Raw genomic sequence first — 19,729 nt, forward strand, 5'->3', positions numbered from 1 at the left:
ACATGTTGAAACAAAGCCTAACCAATCCCCCCATAAATAAGTTCTTACTGTCGATAATAAACTTGGGAATAATGCAGGTTTTTGAAGCCAATGGCACGAACTACTTATTACGTAGTGTTTGTTGGAAGAAGACTGGGGATTTATGAATCGTGGCCTGAATGTCAATTGCAAGTGAATGGATTTCCTGGAAACTTATTCAAGTCGTATAAATCAAAGGAATCTGCTGAAAAGGCATACGAAGCACATTGTGTTGCCTGTAACCAAGAAGCTAAATATTCCGATATAGTTGTGGCAGACCGCAGAGAAGAAATTCCCACCTCCTTCAACGCCATGGATAATGATAGTCTTCTTATAAACCGAAAGTGGTTGGAGGTTGGTGTAACCATTGCGTTATTTGCTGTTATTACTGCAGCTGTACTTAAGTTAATCAAACAACTCCACTATGCCTATGGCTAAAAAATGACAAACTATCATTGTTATCGACAAGCTAGATGAATGCACTAATGAAATAACGCTTTTATTGCCATCTATGTACCTAAATATTACATGTCTGATATACTCCTACACCTAAACAGCATTATAAAGGCAGAATCCTCTTATTAAAACAATTAAATGAAAGTATGTATGAAATAATCAAACATTAAACAGAGTACATATTTTATTCAGGCTGAACGAGCTTATACGTGCTTTGATGGTCACAGAGAGTTCATATTAGTCTTAGGCCACAACAACAATTTTTGGGTTATTTTAAGCAATAATTGAAATGGTTGTAAGCGATGACTATCGAGCTATGGAATCCTTCTCAGCATAGGCATTATCGAATGTGATTAATTATTCGTTTTAAATTTTTTGCAACAACCAATTGCGAATTATTAGGGCGGGAGACTGAACAATGAGCCCGCGCTTAACTGTGCATCAAAGGTCAACATTGACTGCATGTGGACAAAAGCAAAATTTAAGACACTTTAACAAGAACAAACTCTATTGACGTTAAAGGCAGCCAGGAGGTGGTAAAGTTCACGGATAACATCTACAATAATCATATCCACTATTTGCCTATATTGGGATTGAGAGTACATCAGCTCGTCCCACTTCACAAAGTAAGTATCTTCATTTTTGGCTAAATCATTAACATTCGTTTTGCCTATAGACACTTAGTTAACGTGTACATTACATGAATGTTAGTTTCATTTTCTTAGTTTATAACAACTAAATTTGAATCATTAACGTGAGCTTATATCGACTACCCATTACTATATAAATCCTTGATAAAAAAAACTCTTTAATTTGTCAGCCAAACCGTTGGTATAAAATGTCGTGGACATCGGGTTCTCAGAGTGAATGTGATTTGAGTTACCAAATTATGGAGATAGGAGCTCACGAAATGCATGCAGACAAGAACGATGAATGGCCAGCAACCGACGGTGATCCCCCCACCGAGATGAATAAGGACTCCATTGAAATAGATACAGAAACTGAAGAGGAGGCAGAAAATGAGGTGAATGCTGATAACAATGAATCGGCCTTACGAAGGATTAAGACAGTAGATGTTTTGGGTCGGAAATTTACAACTGATGAAGATGATGATTCCTTTTACTGTAAATATGCGAAGGAAATGGGATTCGGAGTTCGACGACATAATAAAAGATGGAATACTAAAGGTGTGCTCATTGGAAGAAAGTGGGTTTGCAGCCGAGAAGGGTATCGACCAAAGAAGTTTCTTTGTCAAGATAATAGGATAAGAGAGGCAAGACCCCTGCCTCGGACTGGTTGCCAAGCTGCATTTAAGATTAAACGGAATGATGAGAATACTGCATGGATATGTACGCAATTCAGTGCTGGCCACAACCACACACTAACACCACCTCAATATGTTTACTATATAAGGAGCCATTGGAAGGTTTCTGGAGCAGACTTAGTTGCGGTATCATCTCTTCACAAGGTTGGTATGAAACCATCCCAAATACATGAGTATATGGTCGAGAGGTCGGGAGGGTACAATAAGATTGGATATTCGCGGAAGGACATGCATAATCAAATGGACACACACTGTAGGAAACTACTACATGAATCGGATGCGGAAACTTGCCTCTCGTATCTGGAAGGGAAGAAGTGCGATGATCCTGCTTTTTACTTTGCGCACACAATTAATGAAGATAATAGGTTAGGAGACTTATTTTGGTGTGATGGTGGATGCCGAGCAGATTATGCGGTGTTTGGCGATGTTGTTGCTTTTGATGCAACATATCGAACAAATGCTTATCGGAAACCATTTGTTGTGTTATTGGGCATAAATCATCACAGATGGATGATTGAGTTTGGATTTGCATTACTTTCAGATGAGACGGAACACGCATACATTTGGTTATTGGAAACTTTCTTAAAAGTAGTAGACGGTAAGCAGCCTAAAACAGTAATAACGGATGGCAGCAAGGCAATGAAGAATGCAATATCAAAGAAATTTCCTCAATCAGTACATAGACTATGTTGTTGGCAACTAGCTAGAAATGCACAGGCAAATATCCACAAGGATTTTACTAATGGATTTCAAAGATGCATGCTGCAACCATATACTATTGATTAGCTTGAACAAGCATGGACGGAGTTAGTGGCACGCCATAATGTTGAAAACAATGACTGGGTGACGAAGATGTACAGTGACAAATATATATGGGCTGAAGCATTTCTACAAGGAAAGTTTTTTGGTGGAATGAGGAGCACACAGCGATCCGAATGAATGAATGCATTTTTAAATCTCTACGTTAGTATTAGACTTAGACTCATATCATTTGTCAAACAAATGGATAGGCTAATGGATAGACAGCGAGATGTCGAAGGTAATGATGACTATGATAGTGTCGACGGTCGGCCTGTGTTGAGAACTCACCTGAAGGTATACGAGGGGCAGGTATGGGACATTTACACAAGGGCTATATTTCGCATTATCACAAATCAAATTACCAAGGAAGGCATCATGACAACAAAACAAGTATCCAATGACGATGTAGTACGAGTTTATCAGGTAAAAAAATATGATTTTGCTGATAAGGAGTGGAATGTTGAAATTAGGGGGCATGTGGGATAGTGTTTTATGTAGCTGCCTAATGGTTGAGACTATTGGCATTCCCTGCTCACATATTTTTACTGTGATGAAGGTAGAAAATATTAGAACAATTCCAAATTGTGTTATTTTGGGTAGATGGACTAAGAATGCAAAAACTGGGGTAAGCCCACATAAGAAGAAAGAAAAATCAAATTCCCCATACATGAGCATGGAAGCACGACTGGGATCACTGCATGCTGCTTGTCGAAACTTGCAACGACTAGCTGCCAGTAGTTGTGCAACCTTTGAGCTTACCATTACAGATGCACACAACTTGTCACTACGGTTGGAAGCACTAATATATGATAAAGATAAAGACACATTAGAGGGCTAGTTAGGAAGAAGAAGTCATGTTCAAGACCCGACTGTAGTTTTGACCAAAGGTTGTAGAAAGAAGAAGAAAATAGGGTCTCCACCAGAAAGAAGATGCAGTGGCTGCAGGCAGCCTGGACATACGATTCGAAAGTGCAAAAGGAAGGAACAACCGACAGAAGCAAATGTTGAATGTGCCACGCAAGGAAGTCAATTCATGTGTGAAAAGAATGTGGTAATGAATACAAGAGGACTCAGAATCGGAAATGCGTACGGCAACTCCTATACTAGGCAACCAAGAGAATGCTCAGTCCACACACTCACATAACAGCAATAGCTTAAGCCTTGACAGTGGTTCACAACCATGGTTTCAACAATTCCCCGTCAGCATAGACAATGACTCAACTGACAACACTTGCATCGAAGGATTCTTATCGAATTATGAACGGGCCAATGCAAGTACATCAATATATGCAACAAATTACGGTCACCTATGGAGGGGACATGGTTTCTAGTATTGTGAGTAAGTACTGCATTTAATAAATAAAGATAGTTTTGAATGCAGGGTGACTATATAACTAAATGTTATTCTGCCACATGAATCGTAGGTTATAATAATAAGATGACGGGTATTATATCTCACTACAATAGTTAACCTCATGGCGGGTAGTGGTAAGCCTAAATTCTCTCATTTCAGGCATCGGCTTCGAGGAAAAAACAGCGGTTAGCTGACCTAAAATATACTTATATCTTAGATGAACTTGCTTTATGGCCTTATTGTACCCGTCTTTGTTGGATACTCTAACGAACCAGAATTAAATTTATGGCTGAAGTTCATGCTTGAAATAAATCGAAGTGATCCAGTAAATAAAGAAGTAGAATAACAGATTCTATAATATTTTACCACAAAAACTTATAAAACTTCGGTATACGACCAATCTTACTTAATGTAGAATCAAATAAGGATAGTAAGTTATAACTAAGATAGACAATAATGCATCAGTTCATTACTTTTGTAATTACCACAAACTATTGTAGGCTTAACATGACAAACGTCTATTTAATCTTCTTTATATACTGTTAACTCTCACACTTATTTTCGTGGCCCATAGCCCATTTTTCGCGACTTCATTCTGTTAGTCCTTACCCTCTTTGCCAAATCATCGTCTCATTTGAGGGCATCTCTTTGTGTCTCAATGAAATGAAAGCTTGCATTTTCCACAACTTTATTCCTCACATCATTATTCTCAAACTGAACCAACAACAACAGAAGCCTTAATTGTTCTTCGTCTGAAGACCAAATCTGCAATCAAATAACATTGTATATACATCATTATTCTATACGTGGATAATAAAAATTATGAGTATCACGGCAACAACATGTTTTTCTACCTCTGGTGCAGGTTGTATTGTTCGTCTTTTGCGCCTCATTAACATAGCAATATAAACAGCACAGTCGTGTGCCTGACATTCCTTAACAAGAGAGTATGGTTGAAAAATAGAGAATGTCCGAAATGCAAAGCAGCCGCCAAATTTTGTCCGGGTTTCCTCGTTCAGAACCGTATCAAGACAATTCAGCTGGTCATAAAATAAGTTGTGATGCAATTTAGTGGAATTAAATTGACTTGTATAACAATTAAATACCAACTCTTATATTCAAAACATAAAGGCGTAGCTTACAATTTGTTGCACTTCTATCACAAACAGGTTTGATGTCAATGAAGTAGGCACTGGGTCCCATATCTCAGTACAGTGCTCTTGAATTAAAACCACTAGCAAGTACCCATGTGCAAATCATTGATTCACTGGGACAATAATCTGTACATTAATGTTAAACAAGCAATATACTAAGATTTCTAGTCTTCTGTCAGAACATAAATTTTATAGAATTTAAGTAAACTTAATTAACCATACCCTCTCGTATGTATGAAGGTCATTATTCTTATGTGTCAAAGTCACATTTTCCTCAACCCACCTCTGCAGGAGTCCCTCTCCACTCACTACCTGTGGCTGCAACAGATGTTTTCAAATATTAATACCACACCCTAGCAAATCTATTAACATTACAGGAACATCATTGTCATCGTGTCATATTATGTGATAACATCCAATTCCATTCCGTGGCATATTGAACATAAACATAAAACACTAAACAAAGTAATCATTCTTTCAAGCAGCCAGGATATCCATTAAAAACAAAACAGCTGCAAATCAATTGATGCACATATAGTCATTAATTGGCTGCTTACAATAATAAGAACTGGAAGAAACCAATTGTCGCATTGGTCTGCCTCACTGCATTTCTGCAGTGTAGATAGCATTTCGGTGATAACGAAGATAATCTGCACTAAAACAAACCGGGACAGCATAACATTAATGCAGTTCATGATTGAATTATGTCACAATCATATAATTTCAAGCCCAAATAACATGTAATCAAAAGAAAAATCATTTAATTTAATAAGCAATAGTTATTTCTGAATCCACCTTAACTTTCATTACTTTTTACTAACCTTTACATTTATCAACCGTGTGGGTGCTAACGACAACATGCAGTTCCTGCTCAAACAATGCTTGTCCGTCTGCACAATCGTCTCCCTACACATGTCATAGCGTTTATTATATTTCACAAATTCAGATAAACTATAACACCCTCATAGCTGACAGAAATATTGTCAACGAAAGCTTACCCTTCCTCTAAGTCTTCATTCATGATGTATTTAATTAATTTAATGTCTATGTGTTCCAATGACCTTGCAACAACAAAAGGTCCAGCCCTATATTGGCTTATTAAATTCGAGAGTGGGTCATTTACTGTGTCTGTGGGTTGCCTAATTGATGATTGATTAGTGCAATCTTGTTCACTATGAATACAACTACCCCCAGCTGATGTCTTCATTGTACCGGCATTTAAAGGAACTGTCACCTGAAACAAAATGGCTTTGGAAGTTAACCATTTAATTCATTTATTTAAAGACATGTAGATGTTATGCCATTACGACCAAAAATACTAGTTACTTAAACACAATTGCCTATCAGTACATCCAACCTACAACACCAGCAATTGAGGAAAAAACACAAATAACTAACCAACCTTAATGCTCCCATAACCACATTTCTTCTCTATCCACTTTATTAACCTCTTGATCTCGCACCCATTCCATAGTGCAATTGGGCTGATCGATCTATCTCTACGTAGTCCACCATATACAATTGAATTACAGAACATCTACACAAACAATTAAATTAAATAATTTTAAGTCAGTTTAACTACTACTCCAAAAAATTTCATGGCAAATGAAGCTGTGTAATTGCTTACAAGTCCTACAAAATAGTAATTTCTTTGATATATCTCATGTTCAAGTTTCATCCCCGTATCTTGATGTGCATTCATATCTTTAACGTGAAAACTAATATTTGTGATTGTATAAAACCGTATGAAACACTTATATTATTAATTATACGTTTACATGAAATTAGATAATACGATATTTACCTCCAAGTATAGCACACAACCACTGACATATGCAAGATGGTCCTCCTTGTATCTTGTAATACCTTGAATCAATTTGTCATAGTCAAAGCTTGCCCAATTTCTCTTACTTATGAATTCAGTGTCCTTCAAAGAATATAAGAAAGATGAACTTATGTGTACCCCAATGGGAGGACATAAGATGGTGCACAAGGTAAATAACATAAATGTAACTTTGAATTCATCATTAGCTTCCCTTGAATTCTGCAGAATATCGGCCAAAGTCTTAACGTTAATTCCACTTGATGTTGCATTATACTTGTCTAGATATGCGGCCACATCTGACCTATCACCCTCTAATTGGAGTCGCATTCCCCCATCAGATACTCCCATTATATAGGCAAAACTATTGGCACTAAGCTGTAACTCCCTACCATTAAATTCTATCACACACCTAGCCACATCAGTCCTCTGAACAAGCCAACAACATAGTTTCCTTTTTCAATCTTCCACAATTAAGCTTAATTAGATTGTCCAGACCCATTTCAGAAACTACTTCCCTCTGGTCATCTGTCAATTGTCCTACAGCAGCTGCAAACCTGTCGAGTGCGCATCGAGTTAGAAACTTTGTCTCCTCAACAACAACTTTCTCACCTCTGTGCGATTGACTTATATATTTGCTTTTTTCGCTCGGAGGTAAGTTTGTAAATTCCATTCCTAGTTCTTTGCGAACCTACAAAAAATTAATATTATTACATAACATTTCCAATATATTCTCAACTAAATCAATTAAAACATCGCCTCCAATTTACTAACCTCTCTCGTAATGCATGCCCTTGCATCGTTTGCCTTCATTCGACGTACAGCTTCCCCACTGCACATTTACAAAATTGCAATGATTTACCAATATATCATATTCAACCTTGTCTTTGCAAACAATTTAATTGACTTCAAAATTTATCGGTACTCTTTCACAAACTTACAAGAAGCTGACAAATCCATAGTTACTTTGTGCGGCTTCATTGCCTTCGCCATTGACAATGGTCATTGTTTCAAGATGTCTATTATGATTGCGTGCCTTCCACTTACGAATTCTCCCCAGTTCCATTCTTGCAACAAAATACTGTCAAATAATTCATACATATCGCTTTAACATTCCTCTTTTCTTTCCTTCCTTCAAACTAGTGACTTTGGCCTTAATTATTCATATATCATATAACCATCACATATTAACATTTCATCTATTTACTAATAATTACTATACAATATTTTTTCACATAACCAGTCTATCATCGAGGGCAAAGACAATATAACCTGTTTACATGGTATAAAATAAAATCAAGTGCTTGCATACTGAAATCAATCCAACTAAATTACATTTACATGAAATCCATTGTCATAATCCAAAACAATATACTACTCACGACGCATATAATGTGGGTACTTCATTGCATCATTTCAAGTAAGGAATACAATACTATTTTTCAATTCCAGTAAACTTAATTTTTTTCCGTGCAATCACGATAATGAATCCCCAATTTTGCAATTCTTTACGAAGATTTACCTAAATTTCAAGTTTCACGCTCGCGCATTCGCATTTGATTCTCCACACCCGCACTGGGATCATTTCAAATCCCCTTCTTTATGCCTCGCCCACCACCTCTCTTCTAAGTTGAATGATGCTCCTGAACTGTTATTTCTCTTGTATAATATGGCTACCGTGATGCGAAAAAAGCCTCCATTTGCATTCCTCTTCGTTTTTTATTATCGACGACAATCCCCTTACACTTGATATTCCCAAATACAACCCTAATTTCTTTGAACCCAAAATTATTAAATAACTCAATTTCAACGAACTTTAAAATGATGTGAGATGTTCAAGCATGCGATTTCAAGAAAATGGTTGCTGGTAATTGGTAGCTAGACACAGAAATTCTCGATTACACCTGATCAAAATCCTTTTTTTTTGTTTGTAGTGGGCGTTAGTGGATCGGAGAACAAAAAGTGTTGCCACCAGAAAAGCCGGTTGCACTTAACCTCTTCTATCTAGCCTATTGTATTTTACCCGTTAGATTACAATAGTTTCAATCCAATGGTGGCTTTTCTGAAAGACAAAATAGGGGGATTACTTATAACCGTTACAAGGTAGCTGGACCCTTTGTTTGGGCTAAATATGATAGAAAAGTTAGGATGACTAATTTTAAAAAATACCAATGTTTTTGGATCATTTTTGTAAATTTCCCAAGTACATCCAGTAAAATATAACTAATTTTTTCAAATCGAATGTAAATGATAGGCTAGGCGCTCGGTTCCGAATCGAACCGAACCAAAATTACTTGGTTCGATTCGATTAATTTCATGGGCAAAATCCAAATGGTTTAGTTTTACATGCACTGAACGGTTTGTGTTCAGTTGGGCATCTAAATATACAAACTGATCGGTTCATTCAACTTTAAAAAAGTCATAATTACTGTATTCCTAAGGTTATGTTTGGAAGATAGGATTAAATGTAGAATTAGATTAATTTTGTGATTTGTGATTATCTTATGTTTGGCAAACTTCACTTTGGATTGGATTATGGGACTAAATTTGAATTTAGTCCTAAGATCATGGGGTTATCAATCCCAATTTAAACACAAGTTTACTAGAGATTAGCTTTTAAAACAATTGTCTATTTAGTTAACTATTACTTGAATGTCTAATATAATATTTAATTCAATAATCACTATATTAAAATTAGTAATGAAGATTAACAATACCAATAATTGATTGCTTTTATATTATTTGTAACTTTTTGATAAAATAAAATTTATTGAAATATGTAATAAAAAATTAAGTTAAATTTTTTTATTTAATTTAATTTAACCTAATCAAATTTATATTTGTTTATTATTACTATAATTACCTAATAACTAATTTTTTATTTATTTAATTTTTAATTAATTGTTATTAAATTAATTTTAGTAATTATTTTATTATTAAATATTCATGAATAGTCTATATTTATATTAAAATGTCAACCTAAATGCTATTTAATTTCATTCAAATATAATTTAGTATGGTCTAATCTAATATTGTACCAAACATAAGACAATAATATATAATTCAGTTTAATTCAATTAAATCTAATTCAATCCCATCTTTATAATTAGTGCAATCTAATCATGTGTGCCAAAAGCAGCCCAACTCCCTAAGCACGCACACAAGTAGCCCCTCTCTCAGGCCTCACTCCTCAACAACCCTTCTCTCTTAGTGACATGCACGCTGCTGGCATAGAGCCTGCACAGTGGCAGCCGAGCACGGCAGCACCAAGCCACTAACAGCTCCTTTCTCTCTCAACTCACTCTCACACGCATGCAGCATTAAGCCGACATCACCAACCCCCCTTTCTCTCGCGCTCGCTCTCACACTCCATCTTCGTCACCATATCACCCTCTGGTCTGAACTATTTGCCATCGCAGCCTCTTTCAACTGTTGCGATCTCAATGGCTGTCGGAGACAGTGAGTTGAGACTTGTTTTTTATTTTTCATTAATTTTTGGCCTGAATTAAATTATTCAAATTAATTAAGTTGTGATTAATACTTTAGTTATTTAATTTAATAAATTTTATAGCACATGTTTTAATTTTTTTCTTCTATTCAATGTTCATAGTATTTATTTGATTTGATTTCTGTCATGGTGATGGTGTATTGGTATTGTTGCGATGTTGCTAATGAAATTTTGTTTGTTAGTTTAAAAGGATGCACGATTGGTAGTTGATGCAAAATTTGTTGCATTTTGCCAATTTTCTTGGGAGTTTTAGGGCCTGTTCGGTAAACTTAACAGATCAAAACCCACTTCAGAGAATCAATCAAATCAATCAATCAGTAATGGAAGAGCCAACAGCGAAAGGAACAGTGACTTCGATCTCGTCCATGTTTCCAGTCGACGACGTGCAGAAAGCAGCTAAGCGCGTGCAGGACGCGCTGTCGGAGAAGCAGCAGGAGCTTGAGCGAGTTAAGGAATTCATCAGTGATAACACAAACCTCATTAACCTCGTCCAGAAACTTCCCGAAGAACTTCACCATGATATCATGGCAAGTCACTTTCCCACCAATCACTACTAACTTGCACTTTTTCTGCTCCACCTTTTCAAAATAGAAAGTAATAACTTTTTTTTTTTAATTTTTAATTGACAGGTTCCTTTTGGAAAAGCAGCATTTTTTCCTGGGCGTTTGATACATACCAATGAGTTTATGGTAATTCTTATAAGTTTAATTTTTTTTATATTCTAGTTAATCTAAGGAGTGTTTGGGAGTCATTATGTAAACTTTGAAAGTGCTTTTTGTCCATTGTATAGTGAATTATAGCCTCTTTTAGGATGATCAGGCACTCGGGAAGTGCTTTAAGCACAAAAAGATTATTTTAAAATATTTAGAAAGTTAATTTCGTAGAACCACTGCCATTTCCCAGCCATAGTTAGATAAAGAAAAATATTAGAAGAAATAAAATGCCTTGTCTGGTAAAATTTCAGTACAAGGTTTTGTAGTTTATTGAGCATCTGATTTCATTTTTAGTGACTATTGTTTTTAGGTTCTTTTGGGAGAAGGGTATTATGCAGAGAGAACATCCAAGCAAACTGTTGAGATTTTGAAGAGGAGGGGGAAGGTCTTGGATTCCCAGGTTGATTCTCTCAAAGCCATGATGAAGGATCTTCAAGCCGAGGCTTCATTTTTTGATACTACAGCTTCTGAAGCAGCAGTAAGTTTCACCGTTTTGTTTTCAGGTCTGCCTAGAAGTTTCTATGGTAGCCACTGTTATTAAATGTAATATTAGCTATTGAATGCTGCTGTACAAGATTCATCACTTGTGTTTCTCCCTACAATGATAATTGTGAACTGATATGTTTAACAGGAGGGTCTTGTAGAGATAAGGGAAGAATATGGGGAGGAAAATTTGTCTGAAAGGACATCTGAATCAGGTAGGTTCTTGTGTCCTTCTGGTCCTTTTCTTGTTTGGAAAATTGTAAAAGGTTGAGAATATCCTTGGAAATAAGAATGCCCTTTTCTATCCTTCTAGCTCCACAATGGCATTTCAAAAGCCCAAGATCTAAAATTAGCCAATCATCACCAAGGGCAGGCTCTAGGATTTCTTCTTTTCTAAATTTTGTTCTGTAGATGTCATGCTTGTAATTCATAATGATATTAGCTGTGAATTAGAATATTTTCTGTACTTGAACTCAAAATGATATATCAATGTTGTTTTGTAGGTCTGTTGAAACAAGATTCTTCTCGGCTTTCTGAAGCTGACAACCTGAAAGATGAAGATGAATTATATGCCCGTATTATGTCCAGGTTGGATGAACTTGAGAAAGAAGAACTTGCTTGGGAAATTGAAAATGGAAGTGCTGAAAGTAAGCAAAATAATGTGGCTAAAAGTGACAATGCAAAATATGGAGACGAAGATAATGAACTTGAGGAGGCAGAACTTGCTGCTGAAACTGAAAATAGGAGTGATGAAAATAAGCAAAATAATGCGGCTGGAAGTGACAATGAGAACAATGAAGATGAACAAGCTAATACTGTTTCTGACCAGTTTTCAAATCAGATTTCCCTTGATCATAATCTCAGACATTCAGAGGTATTGTTCATGATTATTGCCTTTTGTTAGAGCATGTGGAACTAATAATTATAATTTCCTTTATAACTTCACTGAATTTGAAATAGGACAAGGAGTTGAATAAAGGGTAATTTTTAGGGACTCCCTTAAGGTTTGGTGTTTTGACAGTCTGATAGAATGTATTCACATAATTACAGGGACCTCCCCTGACATTAGTACATCTTTTCGAATATTGTTAGTATATGAGGGTAAATTAGTGATTTCATATATAAAAATCAAAGGAAATTCAAAAGAGAACACAAAGTTGCATCGATGACTCAGATTTGGGTACGGATAATCAATTTATTATCCACACTGCATATTATTTTTAGTTTATCTGAGATGAAAGAAAAATCCATTTTCTCTCTCATTAAATGAAATGCACAGCCATTTTGAAGCCTGAAAAGCTCTGAAGAAGCTTTTGTAACTATAGAATCTCTTCTGCCTTCAAGTAATTTTAAGCTGAGCATGAGCATGACAAGCTGCAGTGGTAGCAAAAGGGTGCCATTGAGCAAATTTCACCTGCAGCTAGCAACTGAGACAACTGGAATTGGAGCCCAAAAAAGGTTAGTTTCGCAAAAAACCTTGGATGTTAGATTCATTGCTTTTTTTTTTTTTCAAATTTGTTGTGATGATTAAGAATGAAAAAATGTGTCTCAATCTGTTGAAGAAGCTGCTAGATGAGTTATGTTGAATGAAAAAGAAATTGTTTTTTTTTTTTTGGCTGTTTTAGTTGATTTCAAACTTAAATGAATTGAAATCTTTGATTTATTTACTTATTATTTTAGACTCAAAAGGTGGGATTGCTGTTGTTTTGGTCTGGGGATGATAACTTGATTTTTGTTTGTCATGAAATTGGCATGGCAGGTACCATTACCCAATTGGTCCAGACTTTTGCCATGGCAGTAGCATTAGTTCTTACGTCTGGCCTGCCTTTCTCATATGGCTCGTGGCTTGAAATTTGAAATATCAAAGGAAGACTTTTTTTCTTCTCTTCTTTGGATTCAGTTTAAATGGCTAAGGAATATTATTCTAATTCCACAGTCTGAATATTATAAATTCCTGGCTTTACAACTACATTCATAATGAATGAATGCCATTGAATTTGAAGCTGCCATTGCCAGAAAGTAAAGCAAGCATCAGGATTCATAAATCGCACATTATCTTTCTATTATACTGAAAAAGTAAAAACAATATTTGATAATATTCTAACAGCTATGGGAAGGGAGTATCTTAGTCATATCAGTTCAATTTTTTGTTTGTCCTTGTATTTCATTAGCAGGGGTGTGTGTATTTAATTCTGTTGTGTTGGTTGTGTATTTTGAATGCATTGAAGAGTGAATTATGGTTTCTTTATTGTCTTGTTTACTAATTATTGGGCTTTTGAAATGTGTTGAACGATGAAAGGAAGAAATTGTGAGAAGAAAGTTGAAGAAGCAGTAGCTGAAATGGAAGTTTACTAACTATTGAGCTTTTGAGATGTGTTGAATGATGAAGGAAAAAATTGTGAGAAAAAAGTTGAAGAAGTAGTGGCTGTAATGGTTATTTTCTAGCTTGATGATGGCTGGATTTATAGCCATGGCTGCTGTAAATATTCAATAAATTAGCAGCTTTGTTGATTTTCTTAATTTATATTTTATTTTTTTTAATAATATTATGTTACATCAATGATTTGTTTTCCTTGGTTGTTTTAGACTTCCTTGGTGACCGTTTAGCGCCAAATTGTAGTTATTATCATTACACATGTTGTAGCTGTCATAACATTTTTGGAGCCAAGAGCATTTTTGACTTTTCGTCAGTCCACTAGCAGTCTACTGTATACTAACATCAGGGGAGGTCCTTGTAATTACATAAATGTTTTTTATCAGACTGTCAATACACCAAACGTTAGGAAGGTCCTTAAAAATTACCCATGGAGTAAACTGCCACAGTGGATAAAAAAAAATAACCTTTGAGGTTTTGGCTAATCAGTCCATAAGTTGACAGCATCTCAAATTCTTGCTTAGTTGTTATTATTGCTCATTAATGGGTGTCAGCTACTGACACTCTTGACAGTCATTATTGAATTGATGAATCATTTTTTATCCAATCAAGTCATATTCATTGTCTAAAAACTTTTGAAGTGCAGTGTACGGGATTGACAGTGCAGGCTGCACTCGAAGGTTAGTCATTGGCAGTTCCCCATGTTTTTTCTGTTTGACTTGAGCTCAATTTTACTTACTAAAATGAGGATAAAAGAAGAGGGGAGAAGAGAGAGAGGGGGGGGGGGGGGGGAACTCAATAAGCAGGAAAATGTTTGGACAAGGTGCAGTTTCTGTAAATTTCTAATTACAATTTTATAATTCTTGCTAGTTTGAAATGACTATATGATCAATTCTTTTTTTGTGAGAAATTGATTTGCGTCAATGCCTTACAAGGCTTTTTTAATTAAGAAATAGCTACGCGATTTTACGATTTCTTCTTATGTGTGGTTTACAAGTTATGGGCTGCATAAATTTTTTGATTTATGTGCCACAGTTTGTTAGAACTCCTTCATTGCTTTCTAGTTGCCCAAAAAGAAGACAAAAATTTTGTTTGAAGAAATTTAATTTCTTTATTTTTAAATATAACAATTTTCTATAGTGGCTTCTGTTTGGCATGGAGGCTTTTGTGGCTGATTTGTCTTATTCTTAACTTATTGCAAAGGTTAATCTAGAATTTACTACTTATTTGTAGGTTTTGTGCATTAATCATTCTCTTTGATAGAATTTAGGGAACCTGGAAGTAGTAATTTTCAGATTCTTATAATACACAAAAACAAGAAATGCATGTTTTAGTGGCACTTCTCATTGTCTCATGATTTGTGGATTTCATAAATCAGTAATCTCAATAATACTCTTTAGACAGTCATCTGATGTATGTGCAATTCTATGAATGGTGAGCATGTTTCATGTTTTGATGCTTTTTAAGAATAAAGTTTTCTATCGTATTTAGATGCAAAGCCTCGAACCAAAAGTTTGGCAACCAATGTTAATGTGGAAGCTAATTCTGCTGAGAAGGCCTTAGTGCTTCCTAAAGAAGATAATGTTGCAACAGCACCTTTATCAATACAGGAGGTAATTCTATTTGAGCTTAACAAGCATTATTTCTCCTTTATGCTTTTGTGGAATTGGCATATTAACTGCTTGCCAAGCGGTATAAATGTAGTACATTCTATAGCTTCTTCCACTGTATCTTTAGTTGCACAAACTATTCTTATGGCAGAAATGTAGTGTCTTGATAGTTGGCCCTACTTGGATAAAGTGGTTATGCCCTTATAATATGCTGTCTCAGTTCCCCAGTTCTTGACTGTTTTATAATATCTCTGAAGTAGAATTCATTGGTCAATTAGGCCAGGTGTTTTACTGAGAACCTGCAAACTGTGCTCGGTTCCCTCATTATCTAATTCAATGTATCAACTTCATTGTATCATACTTTAATTAAAAAAGAAGCTACCTAAACAGTTATATGAAATATGTTTTGCTGATTCTAAGTGAAGAATTCAAAATGTATGAACTGATCCTCAGTCATTAATTCCAATTTTTGGTATACCAAACATTCGTTTTCAGATCACAACACAGCCTCCTTTTGACAGTTATGGACCTAATTGATAACCTTTTGTAATCGGAACAAATTTTGGTGACTTCATCCAGATCAAGCTCTGACGCCAAGTAGAAATTCCTTTGCTTTTTGTAAATCCCATACTATTAATCCAAATTCTGTTCTTATTACAAAAAGAGTAATGGAACAACCTCATGCTGCTCATCTATTTTTTGGAAGGGAAGGAAAAAGATATATTTAGTATCATAGGAAAAAGATATATTTAGTATCATCATAGATGTAATACTTTCTTATAGATTTCCGTGTTAACAAGAAGATATATCATGTTTGCTACGAGATGTGCACAATTTGTTTGTATGGTGAAGAGCTTGCCTTGCCAAAGCCCTAACAAATCTTTTTCCTTAAACAGATATCTGCCCAGGCTTCAAAGCCAGAATTTGATCGTTACAAGGTATTTTCCACATTGTTTATTGTCAATTCAGTGAGATCAATTGACAATAACTATGGAACAAAGCTTCTTCCCTTTCATTTGATTCTTTTTCCTCTGGTATGACTGATGGTGTCTAATTGACTGTTTTATCAAAATGCATGGCATTTGAGCTGCCATCCAATTGCACTAAGCATTATAATCATCACCAATTAATCCACTGATTCAAAATAAATAAGATTACAATGGGAACTCCTTTTGGAGAACATCAAGATTCCATGAATCACAGTGTTGCAAAGAGTATGAATGCAGTTTCTATATCGAGACGGCCATTCATCTATATACAATATTAATTTTTTTTACATATGAATAGTATAAGTACAAAGAGTATGAATGCAGTTTCTATATCAAGATGGCCATTCATCTATATACAATATTAATGTTTTTTACATAACTCAAGACTGTGTTCATACTCGTTGTATCGCTGTGTCAGTTTCATAGCCCACATCAACATTAGGACATAATTTGTACATAATACTCTATGCAACAGTTAAAACACATTTGCATCTCTGGAATTGTTTCTGTACGAAACAAAAATGACCTAGCATTAATTAGTGAAACATGTAAAGCACATCATTTTCAGACTTCATTCTATAGTGTGTGTTATACAAGTATTCCTGTGCACAAAACCAAGGTGCTAAATAACAGCTGATGCTGTAAAACTCCCGAAGAACTACCTAACTCAAGGCTGTGTTTGTCTACTTTGTCTCAATTTTCCAAGAATCGGGGTCATACAATTTATGAGTACGAGGCACAATCAAAACCGGATACCTAGTTTGACCTTTGTAATTGTCAAATTCGATAAATAGAAAAACTTCAATACCAATGATTTTGGTGTTGTGGGTGTATGAGGTGAAGAAAATAGTGTAATTACATGAGTGTTAACCATCGTGACATGCTAACTTTCCTTTTTTGGCAGGCTTTTACAGAATCGATCATAGAGCACAATTATAATCTGCAAACAGATCAGCAGGAACAAATCAGGAACACATCAAAGGTATTTTTGATCCACACGTTGACAAAAATGTTGTTCATCAACTTTAAATCCTAACTGTATTTTTGACTGCTGCAGCCTTCTGGTTCTCAATCATCAAAGCCAGTGTCCAGATTTAAGATGCAGAGGAAGTAGTTGCCAAAGTAGCTCTAGGCTGTGGCATGTAAAAGATCTGGAAAAATCAGAAATGTGAGAATGCGTCCTTGAAATTTTGTATTCTAGAACAGAAAACAGAAACTCCTTTATTTTGAAGTAGATTGCCAGATCTGTTGCCTGCCATTGTTATAAATAGTTCTCAACCAACCCCTTTAAGTTCTCTTGATATTTTGTGCTTTAGGAAGAAGCTCGACCTAAGTCCATATTTTGCCAATCCTACTATTGATTGTAACTTCAACTATTTACCACTGCGCCAAGGGCCACTGTTGATAAAATTTACATCAAAAACTATTGTCTTTGATTATATACTAATTTATTTTGAAATCACCTTTACATGCTTTTATTCTATATTACAAAAAATTGTATTGATTGTAACTGATTGCTAAATAAAATTGACTAACAAATGCAAGTTTTGGATTATAAATCTGATATAAATTTTGGCCCAATCAGAAACGAAGCAAATGAAGCATCACCAAAGGAAAGCAATTGATCTGTAGATTTGGATCTCTATACTTTCAGTCTGTTATTAACATTGCTCAGTATAGTCTTTGCATTTCTTTATGTTAGGGATTTGAATTTTGCTGTTGCAGCTCTGGGTCAAAGGCAGGAGGAGATGATGATTTTCGGTAAAATTAAAAACAAAGGTCAAGCTTATTTCCTTGCAATTTCCACACATGAAGCCAAGTTGTAGAAACCAATTTGAAAGCATAATCTTGCCTTAAGATTTTTGTGAACAAACTGATCAAGTGTTTCTTGAATTTCCATGAAATTTATCAAGCTTCCAACGATTATACTTGAAGCTAAAGAATGATAAGTGTAATGTACGACATTAATTTAGGATTTTATAATATTATTATTTTAAGTCTTTAATATTTTTTATTTTATTAGAGTGCACTGTGATTTATATTTTAGTCTTTTATTTCTATTATAACCGTGATTTAATTTTCCTTCTAAGTTAATTTAGGGAAGTAGTTTTAAGCTCCGTCCAACTTTTCAAGTAGAGCTTATTTAAGTAGAGTTTTTACAAATAGAGCTTTTACCTAAAAAAAATTAGTTGTTTGGTTGTCAATAAGAGCTTTTATTAAAAATCTATAAAATTACTTTAATAGACAAGGTTTTTTAAGTTATGTTATGAAAAATATAAAATAAGATTGTCAAATAAGTAGAGGATATTTTTAGATATTTTAACATTTAAAAAAACACTTTTCAACCTCTACTCCCAAAAGCCCAAAATTTAGGTTTTTGCTAGTAGAAGCAAAATAACTTATTTAAGCTCTAAAAGCTCCACTAAAAAAAAAACCAAACAACAATAAAAATTATGAGAAGAGCTTATGGGATTAAATAAGCACTTATGGCTATTAGATAAGCCATACCAAACAGGCATTTACTCTATTATAAATAGAGAGATCTTATTATTCTAATTTCAACTTTTGATCAATTAATAAAACCACTCTTTTATAATTCCCTCTAGGATTGTCTATAAAGAATTTCTCTTATATAGTCGTTTGGATTATAGCATCATCTAATCTCGCCAACACATTATTAAAAAATCTCATTGAGTCGTTTGAATTAGAACGAGATATAATCACGCTTCGATTAGAGGGTAAGCGAATTGTGTTGACTTGATTTGATACTAGAATAATAATACTAACTATCCTATCAATTCCACTTCCAGCATGCCTGCTTTGTTAGTTGGTATCAGAGCAATTTAGAGCTAATTACACAACTTTCCTAACTACCCATATTCATCACCACCAAATCCACCATTGAAAAAAAAAAAAAACCAAAATCCCAAAATTACAAAATCCTAGTTGCCACCATTTAGGGTGCATTTGGGATTGAGGTTGGGCAGTTGTAACTTAAAAGTTACAGCACTAAAGTGTTTGGTAAACACTAACTACTGTAACTTATAAGCTATGTTGATATGATTTTTTACTTGTATAATTAAAAATCTATTATATCTATAATAATTTTTATCAAAATTATTA

General features: G+C 34.8%; 3 protein-coding genes across 20 annotated transcripts; 2 read left to right on the forward strand and 1 right to left on the reverse strand.

The window, feature by feature from the left end:
* The first annotated feature begins 1,312 nt into the window (after window positions 1-1,312).
* Window positions 1,313-3,437, forward strand: LOC112497227 (protein FAR1-RELATED SEQUENCE 5-like). Its single transcript, XM_025095010.2, has 4 exons — window positions 1,313-2,473; window positions 2,585-2,697; window positions 2,809-3,022; window positions 3,156-3,437. Exons 1-4 carry the CDS (start codon window positions 1,313-1,315, stop codon window positions 3,435-3,437), a joined length of 1,770 nt encoding a protein of 589 aa, XP_024950778.2.
* Window positions 3,438-4,283: 846 nt separating this feature from the next.
* On the reverse strand, window positions 4,284-8,961 carry LOC102630503 (uncharacterized). Of its 5 annotated transcripts, none has more exons than XM_006469824.4 (12): window positions 8,452-8,957; window positions 7,871-7,996; window positions 7,704-7,761; window positions 6,912-7,620; window positions 6,510-6,644; window positions 6,106-6,341; window positions 5,929-6,013; window positions 5,665-5,757; window positions 5,330-5,425; window positions 5,096-5,233; window positions 4,808-4,993; window positions 4,284-4,718 (listed from the first exon to the last, which is right to left on the reverse strand). In XM_006469824.4, exons 4-10 carry the CDS (start codon window positions 7,278-7,280, stop codon window positions 5,210-5,212), a joined length of 1,038 nt encoding a protein of 345 aa, XP_006469887.1. In that variant the 5' UTR covers window positions 7,281-7,620; window positions 7,704-7,761; window positions 7,871-7,996; window positions 8,452-8,957; the 3' UTR covers window positions 4,284-4,718; window positions 4,808-4,993; window positions 5,096-5,209. The 5 variants fall into 5 exon arrangements, with proteins under 5 accessions (XP_006469887.1, XP_006469886.1, XP_006469885.1 ...); XM_006469823.4 differs by having other exon boundaries at window positions 6,912-7,486; window positions 7,871-8,010; XM_006469822.4 differs by having other exon boundaries at window positions 7,871-8,010.
* Window positions 8,962-10,055: 1,094 nt separating this feature from the next.
* LOC102629247 (uncharacterized) lies at window positions 10,056-18,074 on the forward strand. Of its 14 annotated transcripts, none has more exons than XM_006469818.4 (11): window positions 10,057-10,388; window positions 10,620-10,964; window positions 11,067-11,126; window positions 11,461-11,628; window positions 11,782-11,848; window positions 12,137-12,507; window positions 14,654-14,687; window positions 15,499-15,620; window positions 16,514-16,555; window positions 17,511-17,588; window positions 17,664-18,074. In XM_006469818.4, exons 2-11 carry the CDS (start codon window positions 10,647-10,649, stop codon window positions 17,718-17,720), a joined length of 1,317 nt encoding a protein of 438 aa, XP_006469881.1. In that variant the 5' UTR covers window positions 10,057-10,388; window positions 10,620-10,646; the 3' UTR covers window positions 17,721-18,074. The 14 variants fall into 14 exon arrangements, 4 of the variants coding, with proteins under 4 accessions (XP_052290592.1, XP_052290591.1, XP_006469881.1 ...); XM_006469820.4 differs by having other exon boundaries at window positions 10,691-10,964; XR_008052238.1 differs by lacking the exons at window positions 14,654-14,687; window positions 17,511-17,588; window positions 17,664-18,074 and adding an exon at window positions 12,959-13,091 and having other exon boundaries at window positions 10,056-10,388; window positions 16,514-16,561.
* Window positions 18,075-19,729: the final 1,655 nt, after the last annotated feature.

Source organism: Citrus sinensis, chromosome 2, assembly GCF_022201045.2.
Source record: "Citrus sinensis cultivar Valencia sweet orange chromosome 2, DVS_A1.0, whole genome shotgun sequence".
NCBI lineage: Eukaryota > Viridiplantae > Streptophyta > Magnoliopsida > Sapindales > Rutaceae > Citrus > Citrus sinensis.